Raw genomic sequence first — 24,925 nt, 5'->3', positions numbered from 1 at the left:
GGGAGCTCGTCACATGCACCGAGAGACTGGCAGACAGCGCGTCCTCTCTGAGCAGCGTCACAAACCGGTGAGGAGTTTTTGCGCAGCTCTTCCCTTTGTTAGAGCTGTCAGAGCCCCGAGCTTCCGGGGGACGCTGCCAGTGGCCATCGGGAGCCTTGGGGCCTCCCTTCACTTCTGCTGAACCGACACTGGGGCTCTGGCCTGTAGCTCAGTGGCGTCTAAGCCTCTTTGGTTGTGTATCCTTATGAGTAAAAGAATTTTAATTACATGGACCACTTAGGTATCCTTATTAACATGTATGACAATGTACACTCTGAAATGGACTCAAGTAGAAATTGAAGAAAGTTAAACAGGATTTGAATCCTTCCCCCATCCTACACTCCCACGCTGGCAACTCACTGCCAGGCTCCCACCAGGGGTCTGGGGGCCCCTGAGACCCTAGGATCATCAAATGATGGTGATGCCGTCATTCGTGCACGTAGTACGCATTTATTGAGTGCTTTTCATTTGACCTTTCTGCCAAGTCAGCGCACTACTTGCATACTCCTAGTGATGGGGAACTCATTATCTATCCACTTGGGGACCCCTTCATTATTCATGTATTCATTCATTCATTCACTCGTCAAACAAAACTTGCATTCTGTGTCTACCGAAATGTCACTTCCCTTTCTGCACATCTATCCATCCAACGCCAGAAAGCTGGGGCCCTTCGGTGAGTGCACCCCCTCCTCCATCTTTTCCACCTGATGGATCGGCATCTCCTAGACTCCACCTGTTGCCTGAATCATCATCATCTTGTATGTCTAACCATCTCTCTTATTGATCTCCCCGCCTTTGATATTAGCCACCACCATCTCCCAGTTCTTAGTCTACTCTGCAGGCAACGACGTTGTGAAAGAACGCGAATACTACCAGAGAGAGACTTTCCGTGTAAAAAGACGGCGGTGTTCCGGGGCTAAGGCTTCGGTATCGGACGGACAGGGATTCCAGCTGTGGTTCTGGCTCACCCTCTTACTGCCCTGTGGTCTCGGGCCCCTCGCGCCTCCTGTCTGAGTCTACATTCACATCTGTAAAACGGGGGTAGTAATGACATCTACCTCAAAGAACCGCGAGCAGAATGAACGTGTGGAAGTGTTCGGCACGGTGCCCGGTACAGGGTTGGCGCGCAGCGTGTGTGAGCTGTCACGAGGATGTTGGTGATGGCGGCGATGGTGAAGGTGACTGTTAGAGGCACCCTCTAACAGGAGACCTCCAGTAGTGTCCCGCTACTTTTGAGATAAAGTTCCACATCCAGCTCTGACCAGTGTGGCTCAGTGGGCTGAGCATTATCCCCCAAAGCAAAAGGTCACCAGTTCAGTTCCCAGTCAGAGCACATGCCTGGGTTGCAGGTTCGGTTCCAGGTTGAGGCATGTACGGAAGGCAACTCTTCAATGTTTTACTCACATCAATGTTTCTCTCCCTCTCCCCTTCCGTCCCCCTCTCAATAAATAAATAAATAAATAAATAAATAAATAAATAAATTTTAGAAACACAGACGTTCCACATCCTTATCGTGGCTCACGAGAGCTGTCACACGCCGATCCCTGCACTGCTCCCTCAGCCTCTCCCTCTCTCTGCTCCCTAGCTCGTGTCCCGCCCTCCAGCCACATCAGACGCCCCCCCATTCCCCACCCCCCGGCCCTCGCTCCCCACCAGCCTGCACCCCCCACCAGCAGCCTTGGGCTCGGAGAAAGCTGCTCACAAGTGCCCCAAGGAGCTCACTCATCTGAGGGACTTTGTTCACGGGCAGGAGCATCACTCCAGGGGGTCTGCCGTCCCAGGGAAGCCGCCCGGCTGGACATCTGAGCTGGGCTCACAGCAGGTGGAGACAGGCTGGGAGACCTCCCTCCCATCTCCCCCGCACCACAGCCAGGCAACACGAACAACCTCGACATGGACTCCTTGGCCCCAACAAGCTGGTGCAGTGGGGAGAAGCCCAGGTGGGCTTCCAGTGGACTTGGAGCCCGAGTCGGCCCTGGCTGGAGCCGGGGAGGGTCTGGTGTAGAGGTACAAACTGAGTGCAGGGGGCCCCACAGGAACTAGCAAATGATGGCAGCTACTGTCGATTTATGAAGCCACTGGGGCACAGTCGTGTCTGTGATTCGGGCGGTGAAACCTCTACTCATCGCCCCAGCGATGTACTTCACTCTCTCCTTGTTGCTCAACCCCCGAGCCCACCGCAGAGGCTCACACAGCTGTGACCCCTGGCCAACCCCGGGAGGATGTGGGTGTCGGGGATGAGCTGGGAGGTCATGGTGTCGCAAGAGCATGACTGAAAGGTTAATGGTTTGTTTGCGGTTTGGGCTGAGGTTCAAGGGGCCCCCACCACCACCACGTCTCACCCTTTGCTGAGCTCTTTGAGACTTGACCCCCACCCCCAACCACTGAGTTGGAAGCTGAGGCCCAGAGACAGGAGTAGCTAAGGCAGAAGGGTGTCCGGGAAGCCAGCCTGCTCCCCATGAGTTCGTGCCTTAACCGGGGGGGTGCAAATTCTGTCACTGAGGTAGCCCTCAAGTGCCGTTCTGCCTGAAGGGCTTGGGCTGCTGCCATCCCAGTAAACAGACTTCGCATCGTCTGAGCCTTGTGAGCACTCGCTTCCTGCCGAACCACCTCCGCAGAGGCTGGTGGCTGCCGCCTTACCCTGAGCTGCGCTGGGGGGATGTCGTCCCGGGCGGTGAAGCCCGCCCCCGCCCCGGGGACCTTCAGGACACTCGCATGCGGCCACCCCCGGGGTCTCGTTCCAGAGCACCTTCATCTCCCCGCAGCGAACCCCATCGCCACGACATGAATCTCATGAGCGGTCCCTGCTCATCCCCCCTCCTCACCACCTCTTCCTGCCTCTACGTTTGCCTGTTCTGGAGATTTCATGTGGATGGAATCACACAATATGAGCCTTTCCTTTTTGTGTGCGGCTTTTTTCATGCAGCTTACACTGAGATACAATATTTAATAATAGGGCAAAACCCTGGAGGCTGGGCCTCGAGTCCCTGCCATGCCACCCACTCACCGTGTGATCTTGGCCAACCGCCTGACTCATCCCCACCCCGCCATCCCTGGCCTCTGGCCTCAGTTTCCTCATCTGTAAAATGGGCAGAATATGCCATTAGTGTGCCTGTCTCACTCAGAGCTCATGTCTCTGGAGAGGGGGCTTTGTAAACTCTCAGGGGCAGCACCAACGTGCCAGGGCTGCCCTCGGCTGGGGGCCGGGGTCCTGTTTTACATCTCAGCTCTGCCGCTTCCCGGCTCCGGGGATTTGGACAAGGTCAGTTAGCTGCTTCTCGGCTCCTGGTGTTTTGTCTATAAAATGAGGATCCAGGCGTTATGAAGATAAAGTGAGATAAAGGTGTTCTCGTGGGGAGAACACTGTTCCCTTCCCCCCTCAGATTCACACCCCATGGAGCCTCAGGATGTGACCTTATTTGGGAATGAGATCTTTGCGGAAGTAGTTAAGATGCAGCCACGCTGGATCAAGGTGGACCCTAAATCCAGTGGCTGGGGTCCTTATGGGACAAGGAGAGGGCACCCAGAGACGCAGGGGGCAGAGACTGGAGTGACCCTGCCGCCGGCCAAGGGACAGCAAGGATTGCCTAGAGCCGCCAGACGCCGGAGGAGAGGCGTGGACCGAGTCTCCCCCAGAGCCGCCGAGAGGAACAGCGCCCCCCCCCCCCCCCCCCCCCCCCGCCAACACCTTGATTTTGGACTTCTGTCTCCTGAGCAGCGAGAGAATAAATGGCTGCTGCTTTCAGCCACCCAGTCTGTGCTGCTTCGGGCCTGACACGGTGTTTTGCTCAGTCCAAGCGGCCGCGTGGCAGGCACCCAGGGCCCTTCTCTTCGTCTGCACGGTCATTGTCACAGACCAGGGCCGCGCCCGCAGCTGCCTGAACGTCCAGGACGCGCCCAAGTCGGCCATGGTCACCCCGCAGGTGTGCAGGCGCTGGGGCTTTGCTACACCGACACTTAAGACTTTATTTTTGTCCCCCTCACACCCTGGCATCCCACTCTTGCCCCCGCCTTTCCGGCCCCTTTGTACGTGTTCTTCTGCCACAGAAGTGTGGGCACAACTGGCTGCAAATGTTTACGTCGCCTGCCTGGTCACCAGAGCGCGCGCGGCGCCAGGCTGGGCTCCCAGCCTTCTTCTCTGCCCCTGGGCACCGCGCGGGGGCCATGCCCTTGTCTGCATAAGAGAGAGATGAGCGTTCACACCTGTGCTCACAGAGGGGCGGAGGGTCACAGCGGGGCTTGCATGACAGGTGGGCATCAAGCGGCGAAGAGGAGCAGGGACATGGATTCTCGCAAACGCTCTTAGGAAGGCGAATCTGGATCCCGTAGGAGACAGGAGCCTCCCCTCCCCGACCCCAGAGCGGGAGGTCCAGGGCGGCGGGCGGCCCCGTATGCCACAGCACGACAGTGTCTGTGGATTGCAAGGGTCAGGCCTTTGTCCCATGAAGTGACAAAATCCAAGTGCATCTGGAGTATTGATCTAGGATAACCTGAAGGATAGGCTGAAGGAAAGCGGTCAGACAGCAAGGAGGGCGGGTTGCAGTGCACTGTGGGCGGCTCGGTGGTGGCCGCGCGTCTGGAACCTCGGAGAGGACGGAAGGTATAAGCCGCGGCGGAAGGGCGCTGGCTGGACCGAACGCGAACGTCGTCTTCAGTCCGGGAGAGAAATGGCCCGCTTTGGTTTTCTTTCCTTCATCCACAAGTGGAGGCAATCCCAGAGACGTCACACGCTGTAAGGACAAGTGGCAAACCTGGAGATGCACAGTGCGTGAGGGCTCCTTGTAGGACGCGCAGAAGGAGGTACGCTGGAGTCTACCGCCTTGAAGAACTTGCTGGATGTGACTAGAAGGGCGAGGAGACCAAGTGACTGCAGGGTGTAGGGACTAGAGAAGTAAAAAGTGACCCTGTATGTCCTGACGGGGACAGTGACCCACGTGTCCCCAAGTTCTCCAAACTCCAGCTCACCGTCCTTGAGCAAGCATCGAGCCGAGTCCAGGGCCAGCTGCCCCTGGCCAGCCAGGCTGCGCGGGGCCCCCCGCTTCAGCATGCAGAACAGCCCCCGGGAAGCTGGCCCGTCCCACCCAGCGGGCCGGCTGGCCTGTGCTGCTGCATGGCAGCCCTGGGTCCCCCACCAGCCACCCTTTCGGGCCTGATAGCCCTCTCTGTGCTGTTGAGTTCTCCTCACACGCTTTCCCCCAAGTCCCAGCGCCCAGGGGACTTCAATCGCACTCAGCCGCCGCACCTGCGCCACACCACAGCAGCCCGTTGTGCCCTCGAGACTTGGGGTTCCTGCACCCTGCCCGCGGCCCCCAGAATGCAGGTTCCCAGGCCCCGGGGCCCACCGGAAGAGGGAGCCCCCCTCCTCCCCCGGACCAAGGTCTGCTTCCCATTTCCCATCCCGGTGAGCAACAGGGGGAGCCTCCATGTGTTAATCATCCCCCCTGCTTTCCGCCCCACCCACAGGCGGGGCCCCCATGGCCCTGGCACTGCTGCCATAGAGTCGTCCCCCGCAGGCCGGCTCACTCAGCCCTCCCTGGTGGCGTGTGGGGCGCCGACCAACAGTCCCGGCCACATGGCCTGCCTCGCTCAGCCCACCTCCCCTCGTGGGCTGTCCTCCCCAGGAAGCAAAGCCCAGGCTGCCGGGCCACATCCGTGGGCGAACGCATGCTCGGGCAGGAAGACGCCACCTCAGAGCAGCACTTCCCAGAAACCGCGCAGTGTAAACACTCGCTGAAGGAAGGAGAGCCAACCGCTGTCTGCAAAGGGCAGGGAGGCTGGTTGGCGAGACCCCCATCTGCAGGACTGGTCAGGAAATCCCGGGATTTGGAAACTTTCTCCGGTTAAAATCCGCCCTGAAATGGCGGCGGGCACTGGCCCAGCATCTGCACGACTACAAACGTCCCGGGTCGCTCCCGATTTGAAGGGACATTCCATAAAGACAAACTCCAGTTTCCTCCCTAAATCACACATCTGCTCCTGATTCCTGAAGTGTTCTTTTTATTTTTTTTTTTCCCCTGCTTCCACAATTTTAAGATGTCCATCAACAGGAAAAAACCACTAGAAAATTCAAAAGTACAATTTCTCCCCCACGGAGATGTCATAAAAGGGAAACACCATGAGAAAGCCAGCTTCGTAGGACCAAGGGGACATTTTCTGCCTTGGCCACGCGGGGTTCATGGTGACACTGAGGCAGGACCAGCGTGCAGAGAGGCCTGAGGGGCTGAGGTCTGGGGCATCGCCTCGCCGGAGCCTTGGTGTGGACACGTTGTCCTGCATCTAAGGGGGACTTAAAATGTTTTCCTCTTTAGAAGCAAAGCTGAACAGGGAACCTGGGCTCCGTTCAGGGATCTGGAGGCCTGACTCTGAAAGAAAGCCAGAAATTTCTGCCACCTGGCCATGAGTCTTGGGGAGTTCAAGTTGATGTATGCAGACTCAGCTCAAGTGCAGACCTCAGAACTGCCAGGGAGGATTAGGAAAAATTGCATCTGATTTTGCTCAACTCCGCCTGGGGCATGCATCACGCTTCTCCTGGTTCCCTGGCCATTTAACGGAGTCCACACTGATGGATTCTTGGCGGAGTATCCTTCATGACCAAAATCCACATGGGGACATTTGAGTCGGCTCCCACCAAAGCTGCTGAGGACCCCGCTGTGAACAGCAAAGTCATCGCTCCATGTCTGCCAATGCCCGAGTCTCGGGGGGGACTCAGAGATGCCCAAAGCCGTGTGGTTTTGGCTTTGGTTTGTCTTTTGCCTTTTTAAAGTGTTTTTAATTCATTTTTCAGTTACACCGGACATACACTATTACAGGCATACAACATTGTGATGAGACATTTTCTTGTCTTACCAAGTGACCGCCCCCCGCCCCCGCCGGTTAGTGTGGTAGCCATCTGACACCATCGCTGCTCACGGCAACATCATTGGCTACTTTCCCTGTGCCAACCGTGTTCTCAGGGCATGCTGGCCAGCGTGCTCTTCTTGGCAGGATTGCGCCGCGCGCCTCCCCAGATGTCAGCCAGGTAAGGGGGCAGACGGCTGCTGAGCCATCTCTTGCCAGCCCCGAAGACCAAAACAGTTTTCCTTTCAAAACCGAAGCTTGCTTCTCCCGCCCCCCCGCCTGAAAGGCTCGCTTTGCCGGCAGGGCCTCCAATGACATCACTGGAGCAGAGGTTACGTAAGTGAAGGCCACCCCATTTCCAAGTGCTTTCCAGAGCAGAAAGCACCTCCGAAGGGAGCTGTTGCCATCAGGAAGCCCAGCTGGCGTGGTGAGCGCTTTCATTTTCTTCCTAAGTAAGTAAATGACCATCTTTCTTTTCTCTTACAAGACTAAAATACAAGAAGAGGTCCGTGTCTCTTAGAAAGAGAGAAAATAATCTTTCTTTTACAACTAAATATTGGCAGAATTTTCAGCCTTCTGGAAGTATATATCTTTTTTAAAACGTAATTTTAGGTCAGTTGAAGGGACGTGTATTCCGTGCCTATTTTGGGTTCTAGTTGCTTTTCCAGAATGCTGAGGCGGGGCATTGGGAAAGGCTTGTAAAGGTTCCAGCAGCAATTTCTCTCCAGGTCAGGTGGAATACACCAAGCCTGTGTGTAGCTCAGTCTGTAGTTACAACCTACAAAGTCTGATTTATAAAATCAAACGAGTCTCCCCAGGATTACTTACAAGATTTCATAAGGCTAATAATTGATCATTGGTGGGGTTATTTGAGGCTTGAAAATGGCGTGTTATTATGAGACTAGGTGGACGTTCTTTACAATCTGTGTCTGTACCCCAAATGCCTTTAACCATCACCTCACTGTTGACATGGGAATCAATTGGAGGAAGGTTAATTTGTTGAAGAAAGTGCAGCTGTCTTCCAAGGGCCATGTGCTGATGTTTAAAATGTGCAGAGCTCATAAAATATCTCATGGAAATTACAGTAGTGTCATCTCTAGTAGACTTGCCCAATGTCACCTCCAAGTTTTTCAAATAGGATCAAATATTACTAAGCATAGCGCTAGCTGCTGTTTACTGAACACCTACTATGTCCCAGGCAAATATCAGAGCTAAAACTAAGAAGCAGCGAAGGAAGATTTCTTTCCTCTGGCCGAGGTCATATAAACACAGACAGAAGCAGTGTTTACAAATGAGCCCAGCTGGAGGCGACAGTGGCCAGGGACACAGTCAGGTCCTATGGGACGGAGGGCAGAGTCTGCGGAGCTGATCGCATTGGGGTTGTATCAGACATCTGCCAGTGGCCCAGGTGGCGGTCCCCGATCTGCAGGGCAGGCGTGAGTTTGCACTCCCCCCGCCCCCGCCCTCCAGTTAGTTTCCTTTGGCTGCTGTAACAAAGGAGCGCAAACTTAGTGGCTGAAAACACCACCAAGTCCTTATGGCACAGCACTGCAGGTCAGAAGTTCAAAATCAGTCACACGGGGCGAAAGTCAAAGTGTCTGCAGGGCTGCAGTCCTTCCTGAGGATTGGGGGAGAATCCGTCCCCTGCTTTTCCCGGCTTCTCGGAGCTGGGCCTGTTCCCCGGCTCCTGGCCCCTCCCCCGCCTTCAAGGCCCCTCCCCCGCCTTCAAGCCTCCCCCGCCTTCAAGCCTCCCCCGCCTTGCAGCAGCCTCCAATCTCTCCCCGACTCCCACCCTCCTGTCTTCCTCTCTCACTAAGGAATGAAACCGCTCTCACTTTGGGTCACTTTAAACTCACCTCCCCATCTCAAGACCCTTACTTTCATCGCACCGGCAAAGACCCTCTTGCCATGCAATGTAACGACATATTTATTTACAAGTCCCAGGGACTAGGATGTAGACCCCTTTGGGGCCATTATCTGGCCAACCCTTCAGCCCCGCACCCAAGGCCCACCCTCTGGTCTGGTGGTGCCTGGGCAGCTCCTGCCTCTCACTGAGCTTGGAGTCTCTTAGGAGGACACGGAGCCAGGCCCCCTGCACTGCCCCCCAAGAGCCATCCTTTCCTGCCCAGGCAGGCACACTTCCGAGGGCACATGGATCCCCTCCCCGCATGTTCAGGGAGAGCTGGAGAAGGAAAGGGAAAGACCGAAGGAAGCCACAGCGTGGGCCCACTCAGCCTCCTTCATGCACCCGCCCCCTTTCTTGTGGCTCCTTCTTAAACCAGTGGTGGTTATGGCTCTAAGGCTGGAGACAAACGAGACCCCCAAGCACCAGGCCCCCTGGAACCCAGCCTTCCGGAATTCAGTACCTCCGTGTCCCCGTGCGCCGCATCCCAGGTCATCCCAGACCTGTTCCAAGGTCAGGGAGAGCGGAGGAGGGGGCCTGGGGTACTTCCCACCCTCGTGGGCGGTTCACGTGGAGGAGAGTTTGCTCCCACTCAGAGGGACCGGGACCCTTGGTCATCACAGTTATTACTACTCTAGCGATTGCCATTATTGACGAGGTGGTGATTATCATCATTAAAGCCTTGGATTTGATGCTTTTTACAACCTACAAGGGGTGTCAAATGCAACATCTCATTCAAGCCTCACAGTGACGTTTTGCAATAGGCACCATCATTCCCACTTTACAGATGAGGAAACTGAGACTCACGGAAGTGACGTGGCCTGCCCGGAATCACACAGTTTGGTGACCCCGGACCGAAGCCCAGGGACCCTGACTCCAGGCCCATTGTCTCTAAAGTCACAGCAGTGGGTATGAAAGAGGCCCGGACCCGGAGCTGGACCAGGAAAAACAGCTGGGCACAAACGCGCTGGCTCGCGTGGTCCTGTGAACTTGGCCGAGTCGTCTCTTTTCCTCATGGCAAGTGGCTCCTCCACGCAGTGGGCATAAAGATTCTCCCCCTTCCTCCCAGGCTCATTGTCAGGATCGGTTCCCCAAAGCCCAGCACCGTCAGGACCCTCGGCACATCGCAGGGGTGGCCCGGGGTCAGATCTGGGCGCCAGGGCTCCCCCTGCAGCCTCAGCATGGGGGTGGGCAGGTGGGGGTTGGGGCAGAGACGAAGAGGGGGTGCGGTTTCCCTTGGCCCCGAGCGAGGCTCCGGAAGGAGCGGCACGAAGCCCGGGGCCATCTCAGAAAGGGGTCCTGTGCAGCGCCAGGGGGCCGCGGGGGCCGGCGTGCCTCCGAGGAGGCAGGCCTGCGGGCGAGTGTTCCCTGCGGCTGCCGGACCCAACTCCCGCAACCCGGGTGTCTTAAAACAGCAAGAAGGTTACATTACATTTGATAGTTATAAAGTAGTTTTCATCAAAAACTTTTTTCAAAAAAATTATCTTTAAAAATATGTACATCAAAAAATACATATACACATCCACATATATTAAAGCAAAATAAAACCTTTTCTTTGTGTTAATGAACTGAACCTTGAACATGACCTGAGCGAAGTCATTGTTCTTGGTACATGTCCATGGCCTACAACTAGTTTCTTAGGCCTCACCTGACTCTGACACGTCGCTGGCATTTTCCTGAAGAGTGTCTTCTTTCCATGTGATTTTATTATTTTTAATTGCTCCATATAATTGCAGAAATCTTTTTCTTCCAATTTCACAATTAATAAATTTAAAGGAATGCCTTCGATTGATTCTGTTCTTGGACCAGAATGTATTTAATTAAGAAAATGCTCCCTCCACAGGTGCTGAGGCACCTGATACGCTCTGAGCAAATTCTGACAAGAATCCCTCCGGCCCAGGGCTCTACGCATGGAATCGCACAAATGTGTTACCCAGGCGTTTCCACTGGCGCCGCCACTGTGCCTTAGTTCAGAGTTTCTGTCTTCCACAAGTATGTTTACCAGATTATAATTTGAATAAGTTGTAGCTATTTATAATGTTTGAATGTTTTGTCCAATTTAGATGCTACAGATCATTGCCTTTCTTGATTTCATCTTTTTTTATGTATAGAATATGAGTTTATCCACCTGAAAAAATTCTTCCTTCAAGTTGAGATATTCCAAAACTCACTATAGCATTTTATTTCAGAATTTTAAAATTAAATCTAGTGTGCCATTTGAGCTCTCCTCACTTAATTTGCTCATTTCTTCCCTTGCTCTTTCAGAAAAAAAAATCATTATTTTCTATGTGAAAGCTTTGTTTTCAGTAATGTGATCTGTTAAAAGCTTTAAAAGCTGATGTTTCAGCACTACGTTTATTGAATACCTTGATTAAAGATTTATAACTGAGCTGGAACAAAATCCACCTATTTAGAGATCCACTTTACCAGATAGCTTAAAAACATCTGAGGCCACTTAGACGCAGGTCCCCTAAAACTGACTGTTGATGGGCAGCCGCTAAAGAAAACAGATGTGGAAGCTGTGCCTTTTCAAATTCGCCATCAACTTCATCACAGAAGGTTTGTAGTTCAGTGATTATATTTTAAAATTTTGTAAATCTGGTCCACGGCGACCTCCATTTCAGTTGGCTGAAATCAAAACTTACGTACATGCAGTTACAAATGGTGTGTACCACGTCCTGTTCCAAGTCCACTGCGTCTGTGCCCTCTGTCTCTATTTTAGCAAGAATAGTCTTGTTACTATGGCACTGTGCCCACCAAAATGTATGCGTATTATCGTCACAAAGTACAGCCACTTCGTTTCCAATGTGAACAATTTCAACTGACTTTAGAATACCATTCGCCAGAATGAACTTCACAAATTTTGCTTTGATTCCACGCACTGGGTGAAAGAATTGGATCACGGTTGGAATTGACTGGCTTTTTTTTTTTCTTAATTTGAAGAATCTGAGGATTCTGGTATCCAACTGGTGCCGTTCAGGGTCTGTGTGGGTCTCACGGAGTTCCCATGTACTTGATCAGCACTTCCTTTGTCACATGTGCACAAGATGAGTTGGAACCTAGATGAGGTGAACTGACTGAAAGAGCAGTCGCTTGGTCGAGGTGAAAAGCCATGCTTCACAGCGCGGCTGAATACAGAATCTTTGGTGGCTCTGCGGGTGCGATCGCTGGCTCAGGGCACGCTCTTTTGAAGTCACTACCTTCTGAAGTAGCAGCTTGTGTTTAGGTTTTCTAGGGCTCAGTGAAATTGCCACCGTCCCATAGAGACACGGACATCAACAAATGTTTCGTGCAAGTTATGCGCTCATCATCCACTTTGAGAAACAGAAGTCCAGGGCTTAGGTCCGTTTTCGTTAAACCCCCTGCTGCCAGCTTCACCCAGTCCTGTGGCTTCACGCCCCATCCGCGAGATTACAGCTCCCCGCCGGGCACCAGTAGCTCAGGCCTGGCCTCTGGAAACCCACCGTCCTGTCTGTCAGGTCGCCCGCTCGACATCCCCACTAAATGCCCAACTGGTATCACAACCTGAACATGTCCCAAGAGAACTCCTGATCTGTCCCCCTCATAAAAAAAAAAAAAAAAGAAACCCCTGCATCCTCGCTCTCTCATCTCCATTTCCATTGATGAACTTGATGCTTTGAGGGGCTCAGGTCAAAAATCTTCTCCCTCACAACCAATATCCAATTGAAAATTATGGTGGTACTTAGGTCTTCGACATAGATCTACAATCTGATCCCATCTCACCATCCCCCCCTGCTGACATATTTACTTAGTGGGCATATTGTCCCTGGCTCTCGCCATGTCTGTATCCCTCTCCAGAGGGTGGGCGCCTTCAGGTTGGGGACTGCTCTGTCCTGTCGATCTCCAGCACCTGGCAAAGTGCCGGCACAAAGCAGATGCTCATTAAGCATTTGTTAGACTGTTAGTAATAATACCATGGTCGGTAATAAGACTGATCGCCACCTTCTGTTGAGTGCCTCCCTCTATGCCAGCAGCCAGGCCAAGCAGGATCCAATTAGCTTTCATTTTCAGAAAAAGAGAAATAAAAGTCAGTGGGTCTAAGTGGCCCATGCCAAGGGGTGGTGCCAGGATTTGGACTCCGTTTCAAAACCCTGGTCCTGCCCTTCAGGGGAGAGCTGGCAAACTTCTCCTCTAAGGGAGCAGACGGTAAATAGTCTGTCTCCAGTCCTCACAGTCTCTGTCGAAACTGCTCGACCCCACTGTTGTGACACAGAAGCAGCCGTGGAAATACGTCAATGACTGGGTGTGACCGTGTCAATGAAATTTTATTTTCCAAAACCTGGGCCAACGGGATAGAGCCCGCGAGCTGTAGTTGGCCTCCTCCCATGTTAGCTCCATGCTGTTCATTGCAGGTCGCTGTGAATGGCGTCCCAGACCCTCCTGGAGTTCCAGCCCTCCAACCAGAGCCAGCCCGCACCTCCCAATGCCACGTCCTGCGACGAAGCTTGGGAAGCCTGGGACCTGCTGCACAGCATGTTACCAACGTTCATCATCGCCATCTGCTTCTGCGGCCTGCTGGGAAACCTCTTCGTGCTGTCTGTCTTCCTCCTGCCCCGGCGGCGTCTGAACGCGGCAGAAATCTACCTGGCCAACCTGGCGGCTTCTGACATGGTGTTTGTCCTGGGCTTGCCCTTCTGGGCTGAGAACATCCGGAACCAATTCGACTGGCCCTTCGGGGCCGTCCTCTGCCGCGTGGTCAATGGGGTGATCAAGGCCAATTTGTTCATCAGCATCTTCCTGGTGGTGGCCATCAGCCAGGATCGCTACCACGTGCTGGTGCACCCCATGGCTAGCCGGAGGCAGCGGCGGCGGTGGCTGGCCCAGGTCACCTGTGTGCTCATCTGGGCCTTGGGGGGCCTCCTGAGTATCCCCACATTCCTGTTCCGCACCGTCAAAGCTGTCCCGAAACTGAACGTCTCTGCCTGCACACTGCAGTTCCCCCACGAGGCCTGGCACTTTGCGAGGGTCATGGAACTGAACGTGCTGGGCTTCCTCCTGCCGCTGTCCGCGATCATCTTCTTCAACTACCACATCCTGACCTCCCTGCGAGGCCGGGCAGAGGTCAGGAGGACGAGTCACGGGGGTGCCCCGGACGGCAGGACCACGGCCCTCATCCTTGCGCTCGTGGCTGCCTTCCTGGTCTGCTGGGTCCCCTACCACTTCTTTGCCTTCCTGGAATTTCTGCTCCAGTTGAAAGCCATCCAGGGCTGCTTCTGGGAGGACTTCACCGACCTGGGGCTGCAGTGGGCCAACTTCTTTGCTTTCATCAACAGCTGCCTGAACCCAGTGATCTACGTCTTTGTGGGTCAGCTTTTCAGGACCAAGGTGTGGGAACTTTATAAACAATGCAGCCCTAGGCATCTTATGACGACATCTTCGTCACACAGGAAAGAAATCTTCCAATGTTTCTGGCGGAATTAAAACAGCAGGGAGCCAAGCAGCTTGGCTTCCCGATCATTTATTTCTGACATAATAAAAACTATTGTAGTGGATGCACAATGGCCCCCAATATAACCAGGGCCTGTAGTCCCAGGAAATTGTGAATGTTTTAATGGTAGCAGGGACTTTGCAGATGCAACTAAACCAAGGCTCTCAGATGGAGAGATGATCTTGGATTATTGGGGTGGCCCAGTGTAGTCGCAAAGGCCCTTATAAGAGGGAAGGAGACATGTCAGATTCAGAGAAGACAACGTCGCAGCAGAAGCAAGAGGTCCTGGTAACGCGGGAAGCGGCCATGAACCAAGGGCTGATGGCGCCCTCTAGGGGCAGGGAAAGGCAAGGCCATGGATGCTCCCCGGAGCTTCCAGAAGGATCCAGCCCTGCTGACGTCCCAACGACAGCCTGGTGACACTGATTTTGGTTGTCTGGCCTCCAAAAACACAGGAGAATAAATTTGTGTTGTTTTAAAGTCACCAAGTTTGCGATCATTTGTTCCAGCAGCCACAGGGAACTGCTACGCGTTTCCAGTGAGGATCTCTTACTGCATTTCTGCTGGCCCATCCACAATTTTCTAGGCTAAATGCTAGGAATACAGAGATGATACGGCAAGACAGCCCATCCATAGGAAGTTACACAGAGGTAAATAATGACAGTATAAAAAAAGAAACCGAGAGATCGCTTGAGCGCGCCGCAGATCTGTACCTGGAGTGTTGAGAGGGAGAGGCGATGGGTTCCTTCTAGGGCTCCCAGGATGGACGCTGGGAAGGGCGTGAACCGTGGCCTGAATTTTGCAAAGGGCAGAACAGAGCCAGCTACGTGGAGAGAGGAGGGAAAGCTAGTGGAAGCGTAATCGCAACACACAGGTAGAAAAGCACAGGCTACGCGTGGGAGAACATTTATTGAACTCAGCGCATCAGCGCTCTTGCTGCCAGGGACCCAGCAGAGAACTGAAAGTCTGCCTTCAAGGGGTTTGTGGCCACTGGGACAGTCATCGGGAGAGAGTCAGCATCAGGGTGAGACGGTGCTCTGAGGACCAGAGGGGGTGCCTGGGCTGAGGGCCTGGGAGGGGATGGTCAGGGAGGCTTCCTGGAGGAGGAGACACATGCCCTGAAAAGGCGTGTTCCAGGTAGAAGGGGCAAACCAGCCCCAGAGGCGGTGGGCTCACGGTTTGGGAGGGAGAGGGATGAAGGCGGGTGAGGCAGAGAGTTTGAGGTTTGAGGGGAATGGAGAAGGTGGGAGGCGGGGGTGCCCCACGGGGTTTTGAGGGCCCGCTGAGGCTCGAGGGCATGGATTTGGTGCGTGACTTGCTCGACTCACAGTGATGGCTCTCGGGCTTCCCCAGTAGGGGTGCGGCAGCTCCAGTGAGGGAGGCGGTGCCCCATTCAGGGGGCGTCGCCCCGGGTACACGGGTGGTATTGCGTCCAGCCCTTGGCCCACCCGGCAGGGGTGTTCCCAGATGGGTGGCCATGGGTCAAGGGCATTGCAGGGATCGGTGAGACTCTGAGGAACGGCTGAAAGAGGGGAGGAAATGAACGTCAGGAGGTGAGGGAAGCAGGATGATGTTGATAGGGTTCAAAACACAGGTGCAGCGGGAGCACCCAGGTGATGGAGAAAAATAGGAGGTTGTGGCCACAGAGCAGGAATGTCTGTATGGGACGCTCCAAGGGGGAGCCATCCCAGGAGATGACAAGGACCAAGCGCGGCCATGGCATCGGGAGGTTGGGACAGAGGGAAGGGGGAGGTCGTTGGAGAGAAGACAGTTACGGAGCAGAAAGGTGAGGATGGGGTTGGCACTGGGGCGTGGGGGCCGCCCGGGTGCAGGAAGGCCCTGGGGAGGAGGGGGCTGTGGGCCAGTGTGAGGTCGGTCTCCAGGGAATGGGGGGCCGGGGGGAGGAGAGGGGCCTGCCCCTACTGCTGCTTGGGAAGCGCCAGTCCTCCTGGGACAGCAGGGAAGACCGATTCCTTGGAGAGACAGAAAGGTGGCCAGCGTTCCTGGAGCCTGCTGACGGGGCCTGAGAGGCCGGGCCGCCGGGCCCCCCCAGGCCATAGGTGACACCCTCTGGGCAGTGCCCCAGCCCCACTGGTTTCCTGGAGAGCAGAGAGTGGCTCAGACGGCCTGCATGTAGGTCAACAAGTGGAATCCGGCCCGCGCACCTGTTTAGTTTGGACCTCGTGGTGTTCGAAGAACTGTTTCTGAGTCGGTTAGCGATGTTTAGATCCCACAGAGGGATCCGGATTCCACGCTCCCCTCAAACATGCGGAGGCTCTAGCGACAGGCAGTCCGCATTCGTGTGCTCATTCGCGCAGCTGGTGGCTACTGAGGGTCTGCTTTGCCCCTCGCCCTGCTGCGGCACGGAGGACGCAGCACCCCGGTCCCCCTGGGGCTCACCGCCGGGCTCCCGCAGGGCACCAATCATTTGGCACTGAGTGGCTGTGCCCCTGCCGACAGGACAGGCGCCCCCTTCCCTGGCCGCAGTCCCCTGCTCCCAGGGGCGGTGACCGGAGTCAGACGGCCTGCTCACCTCCCACGTCAATGCAACATCCGAGCCCCCGGGGAAGAACGCCCGTGAGCAGCGACCCTGCGGCTGCTGTGGCGAGAGCGGGCAGGCAGATCGGGCAGGAGGAGGCAGTCAGAAAGGGACAGCAACGCCCAGTCTCTCCTCTGCTCTGCAGGCACTGACCCAAATATGCCCTCTGTCCTCTTCCTCAGACCCTGCATTCAACGTGCGGCTTATAAAAATATTTTTTAGGGATTGGAAAAAACAGTCCCACATTCTAGAAGCTGGCACTGGCCGAGAAAGCGGAACACTGCTTAGAGGGCCGTTGCTCAACAGCAGATCTTCAGCACGGGCTCTGATGAGCCCGGCACCTGCTTTGTAACACACAGTGCCGGCTACCAAAGCGCAGCGCGCAGCCCCGCGGCGGAGAGGAAGTGGCAGACCCCCAGCCAGCATTCCGTGGCCCTTCTCCTGGGAAGGTCGGGTACCGTTTGCAGAGGGAGAAGCTCCCGGGCTGGTGGTCCAAAGGATCGGTGCTGTGGGAGAGATCGCTGCTTGGAGTTCCCGTGAGTCTGGCGGATGTGCTCACCTGGAGTATTTCCCACCTGGGTCCAGGCCCGGGCCCCACCTTGCAGACCTGCCACCTGGATTGGAGGGTGGAGGGAGCAGTCTTCCAGTGCCCTGGCTCCAGCACCCACGTGGGCTCCCATTTTCCCTCTGAGACATGAAGCTTCTCTGATACACTCCCAGCTTCGAGCAGATCACAGGAGCTCACAGCTGCCCTCCTCCCCGCCCCCAACATCCATCCACCCAACCCCCCCCCGCTCCCCCAGGCATGAGTAGCACTAGGCCCCTCAAGTCCTGCTGGGGAGACTCCCGCGTGTTGCAATGGACGCAGACGGCTTCTTGCTCACCGGAGGCGAGTCACGGGCTGATGAGGAGCAGGTGGGAATCTCCTCTGAGCCAGAAGGGGCTTAAAAGGAGCGTGTGTCAGACTGGCGCAATCTGTATAAAATCTGAAAAATTATATCACTGTCAATTTCCAGGTCATCCCATACTTAAGCCAGATGTGACCACTGGGGGAAACTAAGTGGAGAGTACAAGGGATCGCTGCGAATCCAATAAAAAATTCTAAAAAGAAAATGCCACCCAGTTGAACCCCTGCAGTCTACAGATAAGGGCACTAAGGCCCAGACTTGACCCAGGTCAGCCCGTGGGCTGGACCCCGGGCAGGGCTCTGTCCAAACCCAGGGACGCTTGCTAGGCTGTGAGGTCAGAGAAGGGGCCCGAGTGCCAGGGATGCCACCATTTGAGTCACCTGGATGGTGGCAGAGACTCCCTGTGGCGGGGGCTGGATTCAAGGCAGTGAGCATGACAAAAAAGCACCCTTCAGGGGACAAAAAAGCACCCGAAGGGTCGATCAGGGTTCAGCAAGTGTGATGGGGAACACACTTCAGGGTCTTAGCTGACAGGGAGCTCAGTGTGCTCTGGGTGCCAAAACACCTGCTGGCTCTCAGGCTACATTCACAGGAGCATAGCCTCTAAAATGAGGGAGGTGATATCCCACTGAGCTCAGCATTGGACAGGGTACACCAGGGGCATTGCGTCCAGCTCTTGGCTGATTGAGAAGGAAGGTGAAGGAATCAGTATCATACCCTCTGGGACATACCTGGGGCCTGAGAGGGCTTATCCAATGAAGATAAGACTTGCCAGGAGAGGGGAACAAATGTACTTAATGTGATCCCGGTAGGACCAACGAGAAAGAAAGTCCCAAGAAACACACTTGGCTTGATTTGAGGAAGCGCTGTCTGATACACAGAACCATCCCTCGAAAAGAACACCATCCCATGACAGTTGTCCCAGGACAAAACTTGGAAAACAGGGGGTTCCCTGTCACTGGAGATGTCCTGGCAAAGCAGCAGGGTTTCTTGGCAGGATGTTGCAACAAGGATTCCAGAAGCATCTTCAGCACACCCACCCTTGAACTTACGGCAAGCAGGGAGGCAGACAAGAAGAGCTGACTTCTCGGTATGAGATGTGTCATCGTGGGTGACAGAGTCCACCAGAAGGGATTCAGGAAGGAAGGGCATGACAGACGAGGTGGCCCCGAGCTGGGTCTTGACGTTAAATAGGACAATGAGGGTGTTGACCCTCCGCAGCCTCTGCGAGACCCAAGCTCCCAGCCAGTGAGATCAAGGGTGGGAAGAATCGTGCCAAGGCTAAGAGGTCAATGTCCCCTCTAGGCCACGAGAGTCCACGCAAAGTCAGAACAGGGGAGTGCCACGTTCAGACCTGCATGTTAGAGAGATCGCTCGCTAGAGCGTGGACAGCGGCCTGCCGAGTCTGTCAGGTACCTATATGCGCCACTCCAAACCACTCCAAAACGTAATGATTCGGAACCACCTCCGCTCACAGTGCTGCAGTTGACCACGTGGGCTGGGTTGAGCTGGGCGGTTCTTCTGCTGGCCTGGGCTGGGTTTACTCATGCCTCTGTGCTCAGCAGCCAGTCAGCTAGTGGCTCCGCTTCTGGGGCTTGAGAAGGAAGGTGCAGCAGACATACAGCCGACCTCAGTGGCGTTAGAAACCACCGATGAGTTAGGTGTGATGATGGTAGACTGGGACGCACCCCAAGGCTGACCTCTCCAAACTAAGACTCAGAGGAGCTGATTCATCTACTGTTTGTGTCCAACATGCACCAGGTATCATGTGAGGCTTGGGGTGTTGGCTAAAATGAAACATCTTCTTACCTCCAGAGAGTTCACAGGATGCTTTGCCCCAATACAGGGTGACACCGTTAGCATGAGATCTGGACCAGGCTAAGATCTTCTCCGCCCTCTGGTCTTCTAGGACTGTACCCAGGTTCCCAGAAAGTGCTCCCTGAGAGTGCCCTACCTTTCCAGTGGAAGTACCTTTGCTCAGTGCTGGTGGGAGGGCTGAGAGGGGCAGGAAATTCTTCCTCCCTCTTCTACAAGGGACATCACTGCTGCTCAGTAACAATTCCTTTTCTCCTGTCATCTGGGAAATGGGACAATTGAGCTTCCTCACACCTTTGAGGCTAGGAGTGGTTTTCTCACTCCTTTGAATGTGAGGGGACTTGAGTGTCACTTCTAGAACATTTAAGAACACACCTCTCCATTCTCTTCTTTCTTTTGCTGCAGCAAACCCTGAAGCCTTGTGTCATGATGGTGGTGTCATTAAGATGTGGAGACCCCATTAGCCTGAACCCCAGTGGCTAGAAGAGCAGAGCCAGTAGTGACCTGCATTAAACATGCAACATGAGTGGGAAATCAACCTTTGTTGTTTTAAGCCACAGAGAGTTGGAGGGCTTCTGTTATAGCAGCAGAACACAGCCCATACTGACTGAGCCACCAGGCTTCAAAGAGGAGGGATTGCTCCCTGAAGTCTGGGTCACTTGCCCACCCCTTACTGTTCTCCAGGGAAGAAAAGTGACTTATCTGATTGATCAGTTAAAAAAAAAAAAAAAAAGACTTTGAACCTGTGGAGGTTAGATCCTTCCTCCATTCTGACTGTTTGGGAGTGTCTGTCTGCAAACTGGTCTTCTCTAGGTTATGAGACCTGCTCGGAGTTAGAGGCTCTGCCCCAGCGGGGCACGTGGTTACATTGCCTGGCTGTGTGAGTACATCAGCCTGATTCCAGGAATCGGAATTAAGAAGCCCGTGGGCACCACAGGCCTAAGCAACATCATCCAACCTAGCCCTTCACAGCAATACAGAGGACACGGCGGCTCCCACCTGCTGCTGACACCGGGCTGCCTCACCGAGTTCAGAGCTCAGCGGGGACAACAGGAGTGTCCTCACACCCCCAGCCCTGTTATTTTGCCCACCCCTTACTCCAAGGGACTCGAAATTGCAAATGTCTGTCTCTCCTTGGGCAAAAACACGAAAACTAATGCTGAAATGCAAATTTCATTCCTGGGAGAGTTTGCACAAAACCCTCAGGAATATCTCAAGAGGTCTGGGCAGTGTCTTGGCGCTATGGGCGTTTTGGGCCCGGTAGGTCTTTGCTGTGGGGTGGGGGAGGCGGTCCTGGCATTGCAGGAGGTCCAGCAGTACCCTTGGTCTCCGCCACTGGGGGCCAGGAGCACCTGCTCTCCCCCAGCGGTGACAACCAAAGTGTCTCAGACAGTACCCAATGTCCTCGGGGAACAAAATCACCCCCCACCCCCTGCTGAGAACCGCATTTAGCTGATTTGATCTGGTTCATAAACAATGGCCTCCAGGGAAGGCTGGTGGTCTGGGGAGACTTCCTGGAGGGGGGGGGGACCTCAGCCCTTGAAGGACTGAACATAAAGGGACGGGGAGAAGCCCTGGCCCTGGGAAAGCACGAGCAGGGGAGGCTGGCGGCAGGACACTCAGGGCGCCCGCAGAGCGGCAGGGCGGCACACACAGCAGTCGGAACGATTAACTAGCCAAACAGAAAGTCGCTCCAACCATCTGGACATGCACTGCACGCACAGTAAATGTTTGCTCATGTCATTACAGCAGAATTTCTCCAGAGTCCAGATAGTGACATCAGGTTATAGCAACTCGCCACTATTGCTTTTGGCATCATTCCCTGGTGTTTAACGGCAATACCTCCAGCCAACGCCTTGTGGCTTCCGTTCATCGTCCTATAGCCGACCTTGCGCTGCGGGGGAGGGGTGAGATTGGGAGAGGGGCGCAAAGGAGGGGGAGAATGAGATTCTCTCATAAGGAACAAACATCAACATTGGAAGTAAAACCAAGATGCGGCAGGAGGGAGGCGCCTGGGGGGGGCAGGGAAGCACAGGGTCCAGTCGGTCTGTATTTACGGTGCTGAGGCTTTGTTCAGCATGGGTGTTTCCACGGGAACTTTACTTTCTAAAAACGTTGCATTGAATTATTGATTACCTTGATGACTGAGGTGTCCCTGTGTCCGCCCCTCCTTAAACTTTCTGCCCAAGGCCAGGGCCTCACTGTCCTCTCCCTTGTGCCAGCCCCCGGTGGTGGGATTAGCGGGCCAAACTGCATTTCCGGTAGAAAGCGAATCAATCAGAGAAGCCTGAATGGGCTTCTGTTTGAGGTTCACTTCCTCAGGGTGAACACAACAAAGGATCTTTATCTGAATATAAAGCACATTTCTAGGATCTTCTGTCCCTTATCGGCCTGCTGTGAAAACCACCAGGAGCAAATTTCACCTGGCGTGTCTGTTACCACCCAGACCAGCGCCTGCAGGGGTGAAATCAATCATGAAGTAAAAATGACAGTGTTGAGTTTAAGCAGTGTCCTCGACTAAGAGGAAGCTGCCATTAGACAAGGCTTGTGACAGGGCTGGGATAGTTAGGATTTTTCCAAAGCTTTCCCACGGTGTATGGGGCCAGAGTTTGCGCAGCCTGCCGACCGCTCCCTCGACTCCGCCGCCCGCACCGGAATACAAAGCCAACGCTCTGCTCAGGGAGAGCGCGCGCGCCCCCTGCTGACACCGGAGAGGGATTGCTCCTTCTCCAAAGATCATTCTGCGCCCATTTTCAAAACAAGCCTTTCAGTGGGTTACAGCGGATTTGTTTCAAAGCATAACAGGACATGAGAAAAGGCAACGATCTCTTGCTGGTGGGTATGTCGGTACAACTTCCACAAGAGAACAAATGGCAACAGCCACCCAAATTTTAAAGGGCCGTCATGTGTCTTTGACTCCGTGATCCCCCTTGTAGCGATCTATCCAACAGGAAATAAATCACTGAGAAACTGAGGAGTAGCCAAATTAGGCAACAGGCTCAGGGTGAGTGTTTGGGGCAGAGGCAGCGAAAACTCCAATTGGGCGGTTGGGGCACAAGGGCCAAGAAGACGTCTTTCACGCTGAAATGTGGTGTGAAGGAGTAAGAATGGTTTTAAAGAAAACGGTATGTCCTGAAGTGGGGGAAGAAAATAAGTAAAACTTCAGTTTAAACTGCAATGGAGAAGGGAGGAAGGTATTTATTTGGCGTTAGAAATGTTCGTTAAAAATAAAAGCAAGATTTCTGACAATGGAGCCATAACCTTGAGAAAATTAATCCATCTCAACCAAGACTGGAGCCGAGAGGGCCTGTAGGGGGAGCCGCACACCCGCGGCCCTCCGCCCCGCCACCCCACCCTCCCCGCCCCCCCCCCCCGCCCCCTCACCGGTTGCTCCAGGGACAAGTTTTCCCACGGCTAGCCCAGCAGGAGGAAGGAGGACTTTCTCTTTCCCCAGCAACAGTCCAGCCCCAGTGTCACACCCCAGCCAATGAAAAGCCACTCCATTCTAACTCCCAGTTTCCTCCAACAGGACTCTTGTTTATAACAGTCCCTCCCAGCTCCCCGCTTCCCTGTGTAAAAGAACATTTCTCTACTTTGTTCCCCCAACTTGCCTATGGTTTTGCTATAACTTTTATGTCCCGAGTTGCAATTCTCTGCTATTCCTGAATAAATCCACTTTTGCTGGTGAAACAACACATTTTGTATTTAAGGTCCACGACGCTGACGCTGATTTTAAAATAGCATAGGGTGGAGCCGGGTGTTTGACTTTTATTAAATGTTAAAAAACATTTTTCGGAATTACACCCTTGAGCTCTCCGTCACTCTAAAAATAACTAGAACACATCTGGGCTGACAGAATGCTCACATTTGGGTTTTGGAAGCAAGGTTCGTACTTGGCACTGGGCAGTCCCATTTTCCCTTACACCTCAGTGGAATCTAAATAAACGTAAGGGAATGCGTTGCCCTCGCCTGACAGCCGTACGAATTCTTAGCGCAAGGATGTGCTGGGGTTCACCTTTCTCAGCTATCCTCAGACCCCAAAGACTCTGCCTCCAACGCCCTCCTTGGCTTCTATTTCCAAATGCCACCCCAAGATGCAGGCTTCAAGTCGGGTTTCCCTGTAAGCAGGCAATCCCGAACATCAGGCTAAGAAGAGAGCCAGCACCCCCTGTACTCCAAGGCCACCAGGATCTGTGTCTAATGCCGGGGAGGCAGATGTCGGTCCTGGGAGAGGCGGAGTCTCCCAAACCAGGAATTCCAGTTCTAAAACTGCTCCGACCGGTTTCCTCTGCTTTGTGAATCGCCACTCCATTTCTCAGAAGCAAATAAGATGGTTTCCATTCATAAGAAACAAATGGGCTGGACTGACTCACTGGGATGTCTTCCTGCTGGGTTCTGAGCTCCCCGAGAGCAAGGACAGACCTTTCCTCTCTAGCCCGGGGCATTGCACACAGTAGGCTTTCAGGACACAGTAACAGTGTCTAACACATGGTACTTACTGTGTATCAAACAATTATCTAAGCACTTTGCATATATTAACTCACATAATCCTCATGACAACCTTATTATATCTCTTTTTTATAGAAAAGGAAACAAGCACAGAGAGGTTAAGAAACTTCCCCAAGGTCACACAGCTAACAAGTAGTGGAGCCTAGGTTCTTTCTACGATCAGAATATAGATCATAAACGATCTATAGTCTTTGCCACATACCAGTGGTTCCCAAATGGGTCTGCACATTACAGTCCCCTGGGGAGCTTCAAAAATATACCCCAGGAACAGTGATTTAATTGCTCTTGGGTGTGGCCTGGGCTTCTGACTTTTTAAGAGATCCTCCTATATGTAGACAAGTTTTGAGAACCACTCCATTATCCTATCCTACCTCATTACCCAGCAAATGGTTACCGAATTTAATTTGCTCCACGTGAAACTGCTTTTAGGAATATAAACAAACAAGCCCAGGAGAAAGAAAACTATCCAACTCTGGCCGTGGCAAATTATCTTGCAGTGCACCTAATTGTAATTCGAGTAGAGTCTGTGCTAAGAGCACGGATGTGGAGTCAGACATTCCTGGACTCAAGCTCTAAATTATGAGCGGCATTGCTCACCAACCCCAACTTCCTTCCTTCCTAGGCACCAAGCCAGAAGGCATTGCCCGGTTCCCTTAAAGCTGGGCGTGATCACATGACTGAGTTCTGTGCTAGGAGGTGGAGCGAGTCTCCCGAGGCGCAGATCCTAAGGGTCTGGGGGAGGTCAAGTCACAGATGGAAAGAGCCGGGGCCCCTCCGTCACCATGTGAACTGCCAGGCACTCAGGAGCACCGACTGGGCGTGATGTACAGGAGGAAGACCTGTCTTCTGGTTACGCTGCTAGGATTTGGGGAGTTATCTGTCATTTAGTGACTCGTGTTCCTGAACTAGGACATTGTGTGGCTTGA

At 53.9% G+C, this 24,925-nt stretch overlaps 1 protein-coding gene across 1 annotated transcript; it reads left to right on the top strand.

The window, feature by feature from the left end:
- The first annotated feature begins 7,252 nt into the window (after positions 1–7,252).
- BDKRB1 (bradykinin receptor B1) lies at positions 7,253–14,732 on the top strand. The gene is made up of 2 exons (XM_054566951.1): positions 7,253–7,328; positions 13,153–14,732. The coding sequence occupies exon 2, from the start codon at positions 13,163–13,165 to the stop codon at positions 14,219–14,221; it is 1,059 nt and encodes a 352-aa protein (XP_054422926.1). The 5' UTR covers positions 7,253–7,328; positions 13,153–13,162; the 3' UTR covers positions 14,222–14,732.
- The last annotated feature ends 10,193 nt before the right edge of the window (positions 14,733–24,925 follow it).

Source organism: Pteronotus mesoamericanus, unplaced genomic scaffold (genome assembly GCF_021234165.1).
Source record: "Pteronotus mesoamericanus isolate MK-2021 breed Mesoamerican mustached bat unplaced genomic scaffold, CSHL_Meso_final contig_182, whole genome shotgun sequence".
Lineage (NCBI taxonomy): Eukaryota > Metazoa > Chordata > Mammalia > Chiroptera > Mormoopidae > Pteronotus > Pteronotus mesoamericanus.
This window is presented reverse-complemented; position numbering and strand designations above follow the sequence as displayed.